The following is a 19087-nucleotide window of genomic DNA, read 5'->3' as shown; positions in this document are numbered from 1 at the left end:
TATTACCTTAACAGCTGCCGCCCCTCCCCTCTCCGGCGCGTGTATATTTCAAGCAGCGTATCTCCGGCTGCTCTGTGTGATGCGGAAGGAAGCATGGCAGCGGCTTCCTGTAACGGCGATATGTATCGCCGTTACTATGGTAACCGAGCCCTGCCTCCTTCCGCATCACACAGAGCAGCCGGGAGATACGCTGCTAGAATAAACACATGCGCTGGAGAGGGGAGAGCGGCCGCTGCTAAGGTAATAGCAGCGGCGGCCGCGGGGACGTGCGGGAGGGGGGATAAGAGGACGGCACACCAGGCAACGTTCCGCGGCACACTAGTGTGCCGCGGAACACTGGTTGAAAAACGCTGCTCTAAACCTAAGTGCGTCTTATGGTCAGGAGCGTCTTATAGTCCAAAAAATACAGTATTTTATCTGGTTTAGGTTTTGTTTTCCCTTTCTTATATATTGCTGTTCTTTTCAGAAAATAGAAGGTCTCCAGGACTGCCATAATCTGAAAAGGCTCTTCCTGTACTGTAACAGTATCACTGCCATTGACAATCTGGAACATCTGAGCCAGCTGGAAGTGCTGTGGCTGAATGATAATCAGATTGAAGTGATAGAGGTAAGAAGACAACTGGTTTACTAAAACTATATACACACAGGGACGGATTTACCATAAGGCACAGTAGGCACATGCTTACAGGTGCCTGATGATGGAAAGTTGGCTCACTGCCCTCCCTGGGTGCCTCCCTCCTTCCCTATGCGGAGTGTAAAGCAGAGTGTAAATGAGAGATTACTCGCCCAGGGTAAGGGGCACCTGTAGCTATCTATGACAGGCATGGGAAGTAAGGAAGAAGTGATGGCTGGGACAACCAGCAAACTTGCTGTTGTGTAACTTTTAGAGCAGAGAGGAAGTTTTGAGTTCAGGTCCGCTTTAAGCCAGGCATGTGTGCAAGGCATTTATCACTTGGCCCAATCGACCTTCCAATTCAATAATTTTATCGAGTTGTAAAACTGGTGCTGCAACATGTCTGCCTGATTAATGATTCGATAGATTTTGAGCCAAAATCGGATGAATGCATTGATCAGACATACTGGAAGATCTCAGGCAAAAGCATTCGATCAAGTGTGCGCTGGTAATGGCGGTTGATATAGCGATGTACCCAACGTACTTCCGGCCACTGTTCCTATCAGTGTAAAAGCCCCACCCAGTGCCCTTGCTCTTTAACTACTTAAAGACCGCTTCACGCCAATTGGCATGGACGCAGCTCCTAACGCCGATCAGCGTTCAGTGGGGGCGTGTTTTGCAGGAGATCGCACTCTCCGCTTGAATGACTGAGCTCCATCAGTCTCCCAGCGGCAATCGACTTTTAGACGTCGAAATCTACGTCTATTTCCTCTGTAAAATGCTGCTATCTATGGCAGCGCTCTACTGGGGACAGCCATGTGACACAGCTGTCCCCCTGGGCGGCAGGGAAGCGATCCGCTGTCATAGGCTGAAGCCTATGACAGCCGATCACGTTGATTGGCCGGTGGAGGGAGGGACTGGAACCAAAAAAAAAAAAGGAAACTTATACAAAAAAAAAAAAAAAAAGAAAGAAGTATTTCCAAAAAAAATAAAAATAAACGTCCTAGGAGCGATCATAGCCCACCAACAGAAAGCTCTGTTGGTGGGCAGAAAAGGGGGGATCACTTGTGTGCTGAGTTGTGCGGCCCTGCAGCAAGGCTTTAAAACTGCAGTGACCTTAATTGTAAAAAATAGCCTGGTCACTAGGAGTGTTTAATACCGTGGTCCTTCTGTGGTTAAATCCTCACCTGTCCTGCTGGCGTCCTCCCCCGTCACCTGTGCGACTTACCGGGAGTGCCCTACCATGCGGTACCAGGTGCGTGTGTGTGACGTCACTTGTGATAACGTGGATGATGAAGGAGGAGTGTTCACCATCAGTTTTGTAATGAGAGGAGAACGGACAGAAAAAAAAGCGTCTTTTCACAGCTCTAGTGGGAACACAGCCTTATGCTCCTGTATTAGTGACGTAAAACACTGATTTTCTTTTCCAGGGACTGGAGTTGCTGCAGAATTTAATCGAGCTTAGCCTGGCTGGGAACTTGATCCATTCAATAGGTATGTAAATACCAACTCTCCACAATCTGCTTTGTATTCTTATCAGTTACCTTCTCTGGCTGCAATCACACCGTCCGCTTGTAATCCTGCCTCTAGCTGATGAGAAATGGAGTGAGACTCGGGGTTAATAGATACTACTTCATTTATATAATCACTCACTGATAAATGCCATGATCTGCAGAGATGGATAACTGATTAAAACCCAGCTGAACTCAAAACTGAACAAAGCGATTATGAAAGCACTCATGCTGATTAGTGCGAGTTATGAGGGCTGATTCACATTGGGGCGATTTTTCGGACGCTTTGCTGATCACCGGCAATCAGACAGACACAGAACATTTATATCGCGCTTTTCTCCTGCCGGACTCAAAGCGCGAGAGCTGCAGCCTCTAGGACACGCTCTATAGGCAGTAGCAGTGTTAGGGAGACTTGCCTAAGGTCTCCTACTGAATAGGTGCTGGCTAACTTAACAGACAGAGCCGAGATTCGAACCCAGGTCTCCTGTGTCAGAGGCAGAGCCCTTAACCATTACCATCCAGGCAAGCGCTGCTAGTGTATCCTTATGGATACATTCACACTGCAGCTTTGGGATTTCCAATAATTGCAAACAGGCTGAATGCAGCATTTTGGAGGCGACTGCTCTGTGATTCTCGTTCTATTGAACGGGAATCACAAGAGCAAATCACGCTGAGTCGCAGCAAATCCCGAGGTTTGGGCTGCCGAATCGCGGACGCAAACGCGATCGCGGTAAAGCGCACAATGTGAACCGGCCCTAAGTGTTTCTTTTGGAGCTGAACTTTTCAAGTTTAAAAATGCCCTGTGAAGCAGTGTTTGTCAGCGGCTGTACAGCTCTCCATACAAATAAGATTTCTGTGCATTGGGTGTTTTTGGAAAGCGTTTTTGTAAGCGCTTTTTTGGGCGTTTTGCGATTTTGAAGGGTCCTAGGCCTTATTTTTTAAAGGAAAAAAGGACCTAAAAATCTCGGAAACACTTCACATTTAAATTGACAGGGAAATGACACCTCTCGGGAATCGGCCTTGTGACGCCGCATCTGCTGCCTCGCCGGCCCATCGCTGCCCCTTAATGTAAAATGTGCCCTCCCGATGCAGTATACTTTACCTGTCCATGTCCAGGCTCTGCCTGCAATCCTCAAACAGGTGCCCTATGTGGTTGCTGGCATATACATGGGCGTGTGTGTGACATGACACACTTGCACATGTTACTCCGGCAACCACGTGGGGCGTGTGTATGCAAATTGCAGACGGAGCCCGCATTTACGGACAGTTACTCCGGGAGGGGGGGGGGGGGACATTATATCTATATCAGAAAAAAACAAAGATTGAGGGGACAATGAATACCACTGTGAGCTGTCTAGGGCACTGCTTCATGAGTCATGTGTGTCTCCTCCTGGAACTTCCCCTTCTCTTCCTTTTGGGAGCTCCTGCAGAGATGAAGAGGCTTATCAGATCCCAGCATGACTAGCACTACACCTGGTACCTTGCCTTGGCAGCATGTCACAGGGGGAGTGGCTAAATACAGAAATAAAGGAAAAGATGCCTTATTACATTTTTTAAAAAGTACCTTAAATACACACATAATTATAAATACCGATGGGGGAGCAATGGGACTAAGGGCTTGATTCACGAAGACAAATAGCACGCCTTATTAACCACTTGAGGACCACAGTGATTAACCCCCCTAAACACCAGGCACATTATTGTGAAAATGGCCACTGCAGCTTTAAGGCCAAGCTGCAGGGCCGCACAACACAGCACACAAGTGATTTCCCCCCCCCTTTTCCCTCCACCAACAGAGCTCTCTGTTGGTGGGGTCTGATCACCCCCGGGTTTGTTTGTTTGTTTATAAACAAACATTTGCTGTGTCTTTTCTAAACATTTTTTGTTGTTTTTTTTTCAATATGAAAATTACCCTCCCTCCCCCTGTCTGCCTATCACAGGGATCAGCTGTGATAGGCTTCAGCCTATCACAGCGGATCGCTTCTGAGTCCCCCAGGGGGACAGCCATGTCACACGGCTGTCCTCAGTACAGCGCTGCTGCTGATCGCAGCGTTGTACACTGTGTAAAGACGGCGATTTTGCTGTCTAACAGTCCTCCGGGCGGCAATCGCCGCTCGGTGACTGAAGTCGGGGCGGAGCCTCGCCCCTCAAGCAGGAGATGTGCGCGCAGCCTGCGCGCGATCTCCTGCAAATCCCAGCCCCAGGACTTGACGCCAATTGGCGTTAGGCGGTCCTGGGGCTGCTACCGCGACCACGCCCATCGGCGTGGGGCGGTCTTTAAGCAGTTAAAGTTAACACGCCTTATCAAAGTTAGCATGCCTTATCAGAGTATCATAGCAAACTTATGCCTGGTAATTGGCAATGACGAGAGCTCCACTCGTCCTGCCCTGAGCACCTGCGGGTTCGTAGCGCTTGCTATGCTACTCTGACAAGGCGTGTTAACTTTGATAAGGCGTGCTAACTTTGATAAGGCATGCTATGAGCTCGGTTCACTAAAGCGTGATAACTCAGTCATCACGTGTAAAGGCTTTGCACACGCAAATGAGCGCGCAAAGCACTTTGAGTGCAAACAGTTTTCACCATTCGCGTGTTACGTTTTATCGCCCGAACGGCGTTACGATTCACGTGCTAAGTGCGGAATGCCATTGAGAGCTATGGCGCTTTACGCAATCAACAGATAGAGTTTGGCAATGAACTCAGCAATGGTGCTTACATAAACATGTGAGTTAATGTACGTTTAGTGTAAAGTTTAACGCACGTCGCATAATGTACTGTATATAGTAATAATTCATTATCTACATACCGTTTGAATGATCTGCAATGACTTTACGTGATAACAATACTTTGTGCGTGAAGCGTTACGCCGTTTGCGTGAAGTCACACCTTTACGTGTGCAAACCTTTACGTGCATGATATCACGTGCAAAGTGGCTTATACGCTTTGGTGAATCAAGCCCAATTTGTCTTAGTGAATCAAGCCCTAAATGTTAAAGGGAACCAGAGAGGAAGCTAGGTAAAAATAGAGAAAACTTTTATACATACCTGGGGCTTCCTCCAGCCCCATAAACCTGGATCGCTCCCACGCCGCCGTTCTCCGCTTCCTGGATCCGCCGGTACCGGGTCCCGTCACTTCCGGCGGACGCAGCCAATTTTCTGCATGAACAGGGGCTCCCTCCATATTCTTACGCATGGCACACGTAAGGCTAAGGAGGGAGCCCCTGTGATGCGGAATATTGGTCGCGTCTGCCCGCCAACTGGCCGACTGGCGGAAGTGACGGGACCCGGTACCGGCGGATCCAGGAAGCGGAGGACGGCGGCGTGGGAGCGATCCAGGGTTATGGGGCTGGAGGAAGCCCCAGGTATGTATAAAACCTTTCCTCCCAAAATCTCTGGTTCCCTTTAATAGTATAGTACTTCCAATTTAATTTGCTTTTTAGGTGGAGCAGACATATTCCAAGTGAAACAACTGTGATATATTTACTTGGCGATTACTTTGTGTGTGTCTGTGTGGTGCTCAGCAGAGTTTGAATATCTGTCAGGGGCTGGATAGGCTTGCTTTCACCCAAAACAAACTATGACAAAAATGACATGTTACATGATGAAATAAACGTGTTTGTAACAATCCTGCATAGAACTGGGCAATGTTCGTTTTTTTCTTACTGTAAAGGTTAAGAATTCTGGTATGCAAATTACACTTTTTCTTAAATCAGACTTTAGTGGAACTCTCGTCGATAAAGCCATACAACCCTTGCTGGTATGTCAGACAAACACTTATGAGGGCAGAGAGTAGATAAATAGTTAACAGTTTTTAACAGGAGCTGTGTGAGAATTAAAATACTGTGCCACTCAGCTAGGATAATAAAAGCATTAAATGTAAGCATTTAGCTTTTGAACACAAAGTAACATTATGGGATTCTAGGAAAGTCTGTATTTTGGAGTTGGACTATAGACACAGTTGTTTATCTCTACAGTGTATTTTCAGTTTAGGTTTGTATAAAAAGTACAGTACAGTTGTTCCGTACCAGAGCTGCACTTCAGAGGCATTTGATTGACACTGAATTCAGTACTTTAACATTGGCCATGTAGACTTGCAGATGCTTTTACCATATTACTAGATTATTTGGTGATTCAGTGTTAAGATTAGTATAAGTCACCTTACTGGCTGATCACCTAATTTTTGAGCTGATTTAGCTGATAATTGATCCTTGTACAGGCAACATTACTGTGCAAAGCTGATTTTTTTTTCATAGTTGCTTCTGGGTTTCTTGTTCTGCACAACATTAAACACAGATTACTATGTTACTTTATTTCTCACCAGGACATTGCTTAGATCCCAACGTCAGACTTGAAAGGTTAAACCTGTCGGGTAATAAGATTTCTTCTTTTAAGGTACCGTATTTAGTGATTTTTTATTTATTTATTTTTTTGGTTATAAAAAATTCTTATAGATATTTTTAGCTCATATTGTACAAAATTATTTTGTGATATATCATAGTAAAATTTAAAAACTATAATAAATAAACAATAGTGTGATTGGACAAGGGTAATGCAAATAATACATCACTGTATAGCACACATGGTGAAATGCATATATGGATAAGACTGTGATGTAGACAAACAAGATTATTGAAAGTTCTAACCGGTTGCTCCTCTATATAGTTATTCCCACCAGAAAAAAAAACATAGCCACTCCCCAGACCACCCACTGCAATGATTTTCTATTGGCCAGCTCACGGTTTTCCATTTTTGTTTTGCCCTTTGCAGACTGTACATGCGGACAGTAGGTCAGAATAGGGTATCGGTTGAAAAGGGCGCCTGAGCTGCCTGTATGAAAAGGGCGCCAACATAGACATCAATGTTATTTCTGGAAATATGGGCTACAAGGTGTAGAAAAGGGCGCCCGAGTTTTGATATAGGCTACAAGCGGGCTCCCCTTTGTTGCCCATATTTTTTCGGCTACAAGGTTTTTGGCTACAGTAGGTCGCCCCTTTGTAGCCCATGTTTTTTTCGGCTACAAGGTTTTCGGCTACAGTAGGGTGCCCCTTTGTAGCCCATATTATTGCCTTTTTTTGTAGCCGAAGTTTTTATATGGGCTACACCAGGCACCTTTTTTGTAGCCAAAGTTTTTATATGGGCTACAAGCGCTGGAAGCCGAATTATTTCATTCCTCCACTATCCATAGTGGCCTGGAGGGGGAATAGTAATTAACACATCCCGGAGTTTTTGTAGCCAAAGTTTTTATATGGGCTACACCAGGCGCCTTTTTTTGTAGCCGAAGTTTTTATACGGGCTACACCAGGCGCCTTTTTTTTGTAGCTGAAGTTGGTATATATGGGCTCCACCAGGCGCCCTTTTTTACAGGCACCCTTTTCATATAAACCCCAGAATAGGTCTTAATTGTATAAAAGTCAATAGTTATGTGGAGAAGTGTCCATTTTTTTAAACACTTCACTTCAGATGGTGTTTTCCCCGTCTGTACCAGAGCAATTTTCACCTGTCAGCACTCCTCCCATTCATTCGCCAATAACTTTATTACTATTTATTATAACGAAACGATCTATATCGTTTCGTTTTTTATTCACCAATTAGGCTTTCTTTGGGTGGTACATTTTAATAAGAATTATTTTATTCTAAATGCATTTTAACAGGAAAAATAAGAAAAAAAGTGGAAAAAAATAATTATTTCTCAGTTTTCGGCTGCTCTGCTTCAGCGCGCTCCCGCGTGCGATCACGGGTGCGCCCCCCGTGCTGTCCCCTGGTAGCCCTGGGATCAGTGAACGGGAACATATTTATATAATTAATAATAGGTAAATTTATTAAAAACATTTTTTATAAAATAAATAAATGAACACTGGGGGAGCGATTAGACCCAACCAACAGAGAGCTCTGTTGGTGGGGTGAAAAGGCCCCCCCCCCCCCCCCATCACTTGCATGCTGAGTTGTGCGGCCCTACAGCGAGGCCTTAAAGCTGCAGTGGCCTATTTACAGAAAAATGGCCTGGTCTTTAGGTGGGTTTAACACTGCGGTCCTCAAGTGGTTAATTTTTACAATAATTATGTATAAATGATTTCGTCAGTGTCTGCACATTGTAAATTCTTTCCTCTCCCTGATTTACATTCTGACTTTTGTCACATGGTGACATTTTTACAGCTGGCAGGTAAACTCACTGGAAGGAGATGCTGCTTGCTTTTTTGGCAGTTGGAAACCGCTGTTATTTTCCACAATGCAACAAGGCTCCCACAGTGTGATGTCAGGACCTCAGTGTTGTGAGGCGCTGACATCACACTTTGGGAGGGGTTTCACCACAAAATCAGCCATACAGCGCCCCCTGATGATCCGTTTGAGAAAAGGAATAGATTTCTCATGGGAAAGGGGGTATTAGCTACTGATTGGGATGAAGTTCAACTCTTGGTTACGGTTTCTCTTTAATATTTGCCTGATTTGTTTCCCTCCCTATTGAAGGAACTCACAAATTTAGCAAGATTGAACAATCTGAAGGACTTGGGGCTGAAAGATCCACAGTACCCCCCGAATCCTGTGTGCCTTTTCTACAATTACTCCACCCATGTGTTATACCACATGCCACAGCTTCAGAGGCTGGATACATATGATGTGTCCCCAAAACTGATCAAGGATTTAGCAGAGGTAAAGAATACTTCTCTATGTGGATCATATTAATGTTTCTTTGTCCTGTTTACCAGCTATTATATTTCTGTTTTTATATCTTTAGTGGCATTTGTTAAACTACAGTTGTGCTCATAGTTTTACATACCCTTCCAGAATTTTTGATTTTTTAAAGGGAAGGTCCAAGCAAAATAAAAAAATGAGTTTCACTTATCTAGGGCTTCTACCCGCCCCCTGCAGCCATCCTGTGCCCCCGTAGTCACTCACTGCTGCTCCAGTTCCCCGCTGGCAGCTTGCCGACCGTGGAGGTCGGTGGGCCGCATTGCATCCATTTTTACGCATTCCCGCTAATGCAGGAACATTAACACATACATTTTTACGCGTTACAGGTTCAATGCGTAAAAATGTAGGCATTGAACCAGTAACGCGTAAAAATGTATGTGTTAATGTTCCTGGCATTAGCGGGAATGCGTAAAAATGTACGCAATGCGTCCCGCCGACCTCTGAGGTCGGCTAGCTGCCAGCGGGGGACTGGAGCAGCAGTGAGTGACTACGAGGGCACAGGATGGCTGCATGGGGCTGGGAGAAGCCACAGGTAAGGGAAACTCATTTTTTAAATTTTGCTTGGACCTTCCCTTTAACCATGTTTCATAGAATGTAAATAACAGAACAAAACTTTCTTTCACTCTTGGTTAGTGGTTGTCTGAAGCCATTTATTGCCAAACACCTGTGTTTACTCTTTTTAAATTGTAATCACTACCCAAACTACCCAAATGACGCTGATCAAGAGTTTACATAACCAGAGCGCCATTTAATTTTAGTCATTTTCTGCCATGTATTGCCCATTTAAAGGAGTCATCAAGCAAACTGTATTATGTGAAACACACATGTCTGCATATTACTCGTGTTTTTCTCTGGTGGATCGCGTCCTCTATAGCTTTCCGAAATGGCTTGTTTAGCCGCTATTTCCTTTCTGCGGAACGCTGGCGCAGTTGGAACGCATAGCATGCCTATGTACATCTGCGCACGCGTTCTGTAGGCTCAAGGGAGGGTTTGGTGGGCGGAGGCTGAAGCGGAGGGTTTGGCTTGCGAGGGAGGACGCCAAGCTCAAACACGCCTCCGGCGGCTTCAATACACATCCGTAGACGTACGTTAGCGGGCTATGCGTTCCAACTGCGCCAGCATTCTGCAGAAAGGAAATGACTACTGCGCCTGCATGGACCTTTACTTCCGGGACACGGGGATTTTACCGGCCTGAATTGCAGGGAAATGAGCGAGTTTGAGAGGCAACAGAGATAGCGATCCAGCAAGGAATTACATAAGGAACAGCTGGAGGTAGGCGGTTTAATTGATGATGCTTGATTTTGCTTGATGATTCTTTTAACATCAATGACAGCATGAAGTATTTTGTGGTTGTTGTGGAGGAGGCTTTTTAGCTTCTCAGACGATAAAGCTGCCCATTTGTCTTGGCAAAAGCCACCAGTTCCTGTAAATTATTGGGTTGTCTTGTATGAGTATGTTTAAGCTCTCCCCAGATAGCATCTGTCGGAACCACAATAGTAATCAGCCAAGGATTTTCCAACTTGTGAAAGGAGTCAATGTGAAAATGGGATTATAATCCGAAAAACTAAAATTTCAGCTACTGCTACTCCCACGTACAAAAAAGACTATTTTGAAAGCATTTCCTGTGTGTAAAATTGTACAATTTCACTGCAGAGAGCAGTACAGGCTTGCTTATCTCTGGCTAATCAGCAAATGCAATCATTGCCATCAAAAATCTCTCTCTGCCTGTGTCTTCACTCCGGCCCCCCCTCCTTTTCTGCTGAATGGACTCACCTGTTGCCAGGGTGATCTGTCTATTCAGCAGAGGGAGGGAGGAGGGGGTAGAATGAAGACACAGGCAGAGAGTGTCTCCTGGACAGTAGTAATTAACCAGAGATAAGCAAGCCTGTACTGCTCTCTGCAGTGTAAATAAATGTTTTTATACACAGGTGAAGCTTTGGAATGCTTTTAAGTGTTCTTTAACCCTCCTGGCGGTCAATTAAAACCACCAGGGGGCAGCGCAGCACTATTTTTTTTTTTTTTTTAATCATGTAGCTTGCCTAGCGCTAGCTACATGACAGCCGCTGAGCTGCGGCATCCCCCTACCCCTCCGATCTCCTCCGGCGATCAGGCCCATCAGGAAATCCCGTTCTAAACAGGATTTCCATTAGACAGGGCGGGATGACGTCATCGATGTCGTGACGTCAAAGGGAGTCCCGATCCACCCCTCAGCGTTGCCTGGCACTGATTGGCCAGGCTGCGCATGGGGTCTGGGGGGGGGGGGCGGCATTGCGGGGCAGGTAGTGGTGAATCGGCGCGGAGTGGCGGCGATCGGGCACTGCACGGAGCTAGCAAAGCGCTAGCTGCATGTAATAAAAAAAAATTGTGCAAATCGGCCCAGCAGGGCCTGAAAAATCCTCCTGCACGGCATAGCCCGAGCTGAGCTCGGGCTTACCGCCAGGAGGGTTAAGAGTAGTTACTGAAAATGTAGTTTTGGAAGTATAATCTCTTTTTTAAGGGACACTTACACACAACAGATAATCAGCCTAAACCACCATGAGCGACTGTTTTAGGTGATGAAGATCTACTGAGTAGATTCTACTCTATGTATTTAACTTTACAGTCACTCATCTGGGGACTTGTCTGGTGTTATAATAGCGACACAACTTATTAGAAATGTGTAAATATGAATTCTTATCTGGTGTGTCAGTGTAAATATATCCTGTTTTAAAGTCCACAGTAATGAAAAAGAAAATGTACTACAATATGCGTGTGAAGACCGTCCAGAGACAGCTGAGGGAGGAACTGGAAAAACTTAAGGAGCAGAGGTGCAAAGTGGAGGAAGTAGCGCTGGAGAGAATGAGCCATCTCCTTTTCCAAGTGAAAAGTGTAAGGATTAATAAAATTCTAGTAAGAAACACATTTTTCCATGATTCAATACCATTTCCTGGTGTATTTATTCCTCTTTGTGGAAATTCCTTAAAGGACCTCTGTCACGAAAATATTAACATTTTAAATATATGTAAACATATACAATTAAGAAGTACAGAGTAAAATGAGCCATAAATTACTTTTCTCCTATGTTGCTGTCACTTACAGTAGGTAGTAGAAATCTGACAGAACCGACAGGTTTTGGACTAGCCCATCTCCTCATGGGGGGTTTACAGGTATCTCCTTATTTTCAAAATGCACTTAGTGAATGACAGTTGCTCTGTCCAACTGCCAAAAAAGTGTACGGTGAGCAGGGAGGCTGGCCAGCATCTTTGTATAAATCTTTTTCAGGGAATGTCTTTTTAAAGAATAAAGGCCATACTGAGAATCCCCTATGGAGAGATGGACTAGCCCAAAACCTGTCAGTAATTTCAGATTTCTACTACTTACTGTAAATGCCAGCAACATAGGAGAGAAGTAATGTATGGCTAATTTTACTCAGGAAGAAGCATACTTATTTGTACGTGTTTTAAATTTTAATATTTTCGCGACAGTTCCTCTTTAAGGTTGGAAGGTGGGCACAATAATGATAGTGAGCAGGCAAGTGGCTGGCAAACATGGTTCAGTCACCAGAGGTATCGGGGTAGAGTGCAACAGCCTCAGTGTATTTTCTATTAGCCAGTGATGGGAAGGAGGAGGTGAGCAGGGAGACTGCTGCTCATCGTGATGAAACTGTAGTAGGCAAGCAAGCATTTCAGCGGCGCCCCTTAGGACCAGTGACGCTCCAGGGTACACCCTGGAATATCTTTGGTTAAGAACAGCCCTACCAACATCCACCAGTCCTAAGGACAGCCCTGAGTAGTACAGAGATGTAAATGTTTGCTCAAGTAGCAACAGGCAGTGTATCTACAGGTCCTTCTCAAAAAATTAGCATATTGTGATAAAGTTCATTATATTCTGTAATGTACTGATAGACATTAGACTTTCATATATTTTAGATTCACTACACACAACTGAAGTAGTTCAAGCCTTTTATTGTTTTAATATTGATGATTTTGGCATACAGCTCATGAAAACCCAAAATTCCTATCTCAAAAAATTAGCATATTTCATCCGACCAATAAAAGAAAAGTGTTTTTAAAACATGCACTCAATACTTGGTCGGGAATCTTTTTGCAGAAATGACTGCTTCAATGTGGCGTGGCATGGAGGCAATCAGCCTGTGGCACTGCTCAGGTGTTATGGAGGCCCAGGATGCTTCGATAGCGACCTTAAGCTTATCCAGAGTGTTGGGACTTGCGTCTCTCAACTTTCTCTTCACACTATCCCACAGATTCTCTATGGGGTTCAGGTCAGGAGAGTTGGCAGGCCAATTGAGCACAGTAATACCATGGTCAGTAAACCATTTACCAGTGGTTTTGGCACTGTGAGCAGGTGCCAGGTTGTGCTGAAAAATGAAATCTTCATCTCCATAAAGCTATTCAGCAAATGGAAGCATGAAGTGCTCCAAAATCTCCTGATAGCTAGCTGCATTGACCCTGCCCTTGATAAAAACACAGTGGACCAACACCAGCAGCTGACATGGCACCCCAGACCATCACTGACAGTGGGTACTTGACACTGTACTTCAGGCATTTTGGCATTTCCCTCTCCCCAGTCTTCCTCCAGACTCTGGCACCTTGATTTCCGAATGACATGCAAAAGTTGCTTTCATCTGAAAAAAGTACTTTGGACCACTGAGCAACAGTCCAGTGCTGCTTCTTTGTAGCCCAGGTCAGGCGCTTCTGCCGCTGTTTCTGGTTCAAAAGTGGCTTGACCTGGGGAATGCGGCACCTGTAGCCCATTTCCTGCACACGCCTGTACACGGTGGCTCTGGATGTTTCTACTCCAGACTCAGTCCACTGCTTCCGCAGGTCCCCCAAGGTCTGGAATCAGTCCTTCTTCCTCAGGGTCCGGTCACCTCTTCTCGTTGTGCAACGTTTTCTGCCACACTTTTTCCTTCCCACAGACTTCCCACTGAGGTGCCTTGATACAGCACTCTGGGAACAGCCTATTCGTTCAGAAATTTCTTTCTGTGTCTTACCCTCTAGCTTGAGGGTGTCAATGATGGCCTTCTGGACAGCAGTCAGGTCGGCAGTCTTACCCATGATTGCGGTTTTGATTAATGACCCAGGCTGGGAGTTTTTAAAAGCCTCAGGAATCTTTTGCAGGTGTTTAAAGTTAATTAGTTGATTCAGATGATTAGGTTAATAGCTCGTTTAGAGAACCGTTTCATGATATGCTAATTTTTTGAGATAGGAATTTGCGGTTTTCATGAGCTGTATGCCAAAATCATCTATATATATATATATATAATAGAGTAAGTGCCTCAACCTTCGAGCAAGAAGAAGAAGTACTTTGCATGAGAAAATGTATGCGTGCTCAAACACCAAGTTTTAGGCTTCTTTTCCACGGACTGTTGAGCTGTGTGCTCAGCAAGCAGTTACCAGGCAGCAGTAAGCAGTTACCAGGCAGCAGTAAGCAGTTACCAGGTAGCAGTAAGCAGTTACCAGGCAGCAGCAAGCAGTTACCAGGCAGCAGCAAGCAGTTACCAGGCAGCAGCAAGCAGTTACCAGGCAGCAGTGAGCAGATACCAGGCAGCAACGAGCAGTTACCAGGCAGCAGTAAGCTGTTACCAGGCAGCAGTAAGCTGTTACCAGGCAGCAGTAAGCTGTTACCAGGCAGCAGAAAGCTGTTACCAGGCAGTAGTGAGCAGTTGTAAGAGTTTGAGAGGCATTTTACTGCCTATCAACTGTCCGTGGAAAAGAGGCCTACCCTAGCAAGTCTGGCTTTGCAAATCTGGCCTAATTGGCTATTCATGAGGCAATGCTCATGCAAATATGCATTTGCTTTTGCATGCCAAACTATGCAGGGTCAAAAAACCAATACTGCAAAGCGGTCGCCCTGCTACATGCCAGTGATGAGCGAAAATGCAAATTTGTTTCGATAAATTTTTACCGAATTTTCGCCTAATTTCTTTTGACAGGCAAATTTTCCATCTAATTTTTTCACGTTAATTTTCGCCTAAGGCCAGTCATTTTCGCATTACTTGCGTATGATTGCGGACATTTTCCACATAAGGGCATTAGCGCCCGCATTCAGAGAAGTTTCTTGCGCATTATTGCGGGCATTTTTCCGTATAAACGTCCGCATTGAATTTCCATGCGGATTATTGTGGACATTTTTCCGCATAAGGGCATAAGCATTCGCATACAATGAATTTTCGATGCTGGTCGAAAACGCAAATATTTCTGAAGATTTTCGTGAAAATTCGCCAAAAAATGAAAACGGGATTTTTGAGGCGAAAATTCGCAAGCAACACTGCTACATGCTACATTAGCACTATCCAGGAGCGCCACGGGGAGGATTCCCAATGCCCCCTTTTATACAACCGGGGGGACCACAGGGTCCCAGGCTCTCTCACTGCCTGGGAACCACAGCGACACCCCGGAGGGGGAGGCGCAGGCGACCCCCCCCCAAGCGTGGCCAGCGTCGGGGAGAGCCGTCCACACCCACCTCCCAATATTAAAAACAGGCACTTACCTTAACGTCCATTGCGTTCTGCTACATGCGCATTAACTTGGGGGCACCACATGAGAAAGGAGTGAAGCATGGGTCACCCCGAGCTTTAGAGCTCAGGGCTGGCTCACATACAGCACTCCAGAGGGGGGGGAGGACAGGTGCAGACAACTCACTCCAGGGCTCACACCACCGGAGCAAGCCATCCACCACCTGCCTCCAAAGGATACAAACTGCAAAAAATGCTTTCCATGAGGAAATGAATGCGCATGTAGCAGAACGCAATGGACGTTAAGGTAAGTGCCTGTTTTTAATATTGGGAGGTGGGTGCAGACGGCTCTCCCTGGCGCTGGCCATGCTTGGGGGGGGGGGGTCGCCTGCGGCACCTAGCCTCCCCCTCCGGGGGGTCCCCCGTGGTTCCCGCGGTCCCTCCGGTTGTATAAAAAGGGGGCATTGGGAATCCTCCCTGTGGCACTCCTGGATAGTGCTAATTTAGCATGTAGCAGTTTTGCTTGCGAATTTTCGCCTACGTCATTTTCGCATTGAAAATCCTGTTTTCGTTTTTTGGCGAATTTTCACGAAAATCTTCAGAAATATTTGCGTTTTCGACCAGCATCGAAAATTCATTGTATGCGGATGCTTATGCCCTTATGTGGAAAAATGTCCACAATAATCCGCATGGAAATATAGACTATGAATGTATTTTGTAGGTACTGATCTTTTGCAGGAACGGATCTTTTGCAGATACTGATCTGTTGCATGTGTACAGCATCTTTGTGTGCATCATCTTTCTGTGCATCATCTTGCAAATATTTCTATCTGATGGGGAGTGCAGCTCCATAGAATAGACTGTGTAGGTGTGGCTCTGATACTACATGGAAGGGGGTAAAATTGGTCTGTGATCTTTAATTTTTCCAAAGACTTTTATCTGATGTGTGTACCCACCTTTATTCTTCTTGCTTCAAGGTTGAGGCACGTACTCTATTAGATAGATAGAAGATGCGGCGTATGCTACGACGCGGGACGGCTAGTCAATATTAAAACAATAAAAGGCTTGAACTACTTCAAATGTGTGTAATGAATCTAAAATATATGAAAGTCTAATGTTTATCAGTACATTACAGAAAATAATGAACTTTATCACAATATGCTAATTTTTAAAAAAAATCCTGTATATTAAAATAAAAAACCTCCCCAACCGGGTTATGCGGGAGGTTCTAGTGTGAACCACAACGGTGTGCTAGGGTCTTTGCTGATCCCCCACCTCCCCGTGTGTACGTCTCAGGGAATCGTGTAGCTATCCAGCACACAGGTGGGACAAGGAGAGCGTAATTCAATTGGGTGAGTAGATAAGTCCGATGGGCAGTGTTATCAACCACCTCAGGTCCTGTGCTTCTGGGAATTCTGGGGGGGGGGGGGGGGGGGGGATATTGTAATTGCTGTATTTCTGTTACACTACACACTGTTCTTACTTTCTGACAAAGCCCTTCGGGGTGAAACATGTCAAAGTTGTGTCACTATATATATTTGCACCCGATATATGTCTTTCCCAGTATGTTGTTTGATCAACTGCTGCGAGTGGTATCGCATAAGACCTGAGGTGGTTAATAACAAATGAATGATGTTAACGTGTAGTGATTCTTATAGAATTGCGATTGTGGCAATGTTACCACATTTCTACCATGATTTTAATACAAGTCAATGGAAGCACTTTTTTAAAAATAAACAAAAATGGCCCTCAAATCGCTCTCTCGTGTGTCAGGGCCCTCAGGTAATGCTGGGCATACACGGCTCAATTCTCCCGTTCAATCAATTCCCTGCTCGATTCTGCAAGCGATTTTTTTATCTTCCGCTCGTTTTTCTTAGCTTTCTCCATTGTCCTCAATGCAGAATTGAGCAGCGAAACGATCGGACGGGAGATCGGACGTGTCGGAAATTATCTATCCCGCCATCTAAATGGCTCAGAATCGAGACGTGTATTCCCAGCATAATACCGCAGATGCACCTTATGTTTGCTCAGGCTTATCTACTGCAATACTTATCTACTGGTTAAAGGACTAGCGGGAAAGCTGTGGAGCACAGAGGCATGCAACTGATAAGCTTCTAAGCAAAGTGAAATGAGGACTGTTATTAAGGTAGCCATACACTGGTCGATTTGCCATTAGATCGACCAGCTGACAGATCCCTATCTGATCGAATCTGATCAGAGAGGGATCGTATGGCTGCCTTTACTGCAAACAGATTGTGAATCGATTTCAGCCTGAAACCGATCACAATTTGTGGAGCCGCCGCTGCCGCCTGTTTCCCCCTCCCCCCTGCATACATTACCTGAAGCTGGCTCCGGGTCCTCTTCTCCGCGCTGCACCCCGCACCGCATCCCAGCGTACACTGTGTCACTCCGTGACCAGGAAGTTCAAATAGAGCGCCCTCTATTTGAACTACCTGGTCACTGGAGTGACACAGGAAGTTAATGTACGCCGGGATGGAAGCAAGAGAGAAGCGCTGAGAAGACGCGGAGAAGATGCCCGGAAGCCAGTGTCAGGTAATGTATAACTGTATCGGATCGGCCGCCGCTAGCGACGCGCTCCCTACCCACGGGCGATCGACGGAAGTAACCCGCACGGCGCGATCGACGGACGGATCCGATTTTGGGAGGAAATCGGATCGGCGGGTGCGTTTAGCGCAAACGACTGGCAGCAGATTCGATCCCAGTGATCGAATCTGCTGTCGAATCGGCGGCAAATCGAGCCAGTGTATGGCCAGCTTTAGGCTTGGTTCCCACTTGAGCTGTGAGCGGGCATTTTTTTGTCCAGTCTCTGCTCATTGCAAAACATACAGTGATCAGCTCCTGTGGTTTTTCACATTGAAATTTGCATTTATATATCGTAATCGCAATGCGAAATTTCAGTGAAAATCTTAATTAATTTTATATGTAATTGTTATATTTTATAATTTTGCGTAATTTTGCTAAATTTTTTGCCGACATTAGCGGTTAAAGGATACCCGAACTGACCTGTGACAAATAACTATGCTGTGTTCCTTTTTCTCTTTCTCTGTCTGAAAGAGTTAAATATCAGGTATGTAAGTGGCTGACTCAGTCCTGACTCAGGAAGAAGACAGGAAGTGACTACAGTGTGACCCTCACTGATAAGAAATTCCAACTATAAAACACTTTCCTAGCAGAAAATGAGAGAGTAGGAAAGAGATAAAAAGGGAAATTTCTTATCAGTGAGGGTCACACTGTAGTCACTTCCTGTCTTCTTCCTGAGTCAGGACTGAGTCAGCCACTTACATACCTGATATTTATCTCTTTCAGGCAGAGAAAGAAAAAAAGGAACACAGCATAGTTATGTGTGTGCTTGGCACTGTCCATACACATGTCTATCTCATCATGTCACATGTCACCTCGGGTATCCTTTAATAGCAAAGCCCCCATACATGCTATTGCTACATATGTTGTTAAGGAGAATATTGGGTACAAGTGGTTTTTCAAAAAGACTGTCGTTTTTGAGAAAATTGATTTTAAATATGCAAAGAAAATGTTTTTTAGACTGTCATGTTATTGTTTAAAAAACATTTTTTCTTTGTATTTTTAAAATCAATTTTCTCTGCAAAGTCCTTTTGGAAAATTCTTTTTTTGACCTGTACCCACTATTCTCCTTAACATATGCTGCAATTTTGGTGTCACTACCATGTATGGGGGCTTTGCTATTCACTTCCAAAGTTGGCACGAAATTGCACAAAAATTACATGAAATTTTAGGGGAAATTACGAATCACTATACGAAATCAATTGAATTTACAACATTT

At 45.1% G+C, this 19087-nt stretch overlaps 1 protein-coding gene across 1 annotated transcript in view; it reads left to right on the top strand.

The window, feature by feature from the left end:
- Positions 1 to 19087, top strand: part of LRRC9 (leucine rich repeat containing 9) — a 150775-nt gene that overhangs the window by 25560 nt on the left and 106128 nt on the right. The window contains exons 4-8 of the mRNA XM_068254432.1: positions 467 to 607; positions 2044 to 2107; positions 6442 to 6512; positions 8586 to 8768; positions 11523 to 11678. Coding sequence (XP_068110533.1) covers positions 467 to 607; positions 2044 to 2107; positions 6442 to 6512; positions 8586 to 8768; positions 11523 to 11678 — 615 coding nt within the window. The remainder of the gene's footprint in view (positions 1 to 466; positions 608 to 2043; positions 2108 to 6441; positions 6513 to 8585; positions 8769 to 11522; positions 11679 to 19087) is intronic.

The sequence above is a fragment of the Hyperolius riggenbachi genome, chromosome 9 (genome assembly GCF_040937935.1).
Source record: "Hyperolius riggenbachi isolate aHypRig1 chromosome 9, aHypRig1.pri, whole genome shotgun sequence".
NCBI lineage: Eukaryota > Metazoa > Chordata > Amphibia > Anura > Hyperoliidae > Hyperolius > Hyperolius riggenbachi.
This window is presented reverse-complemented; position numbering and strand designations above follow the sequence as displayed.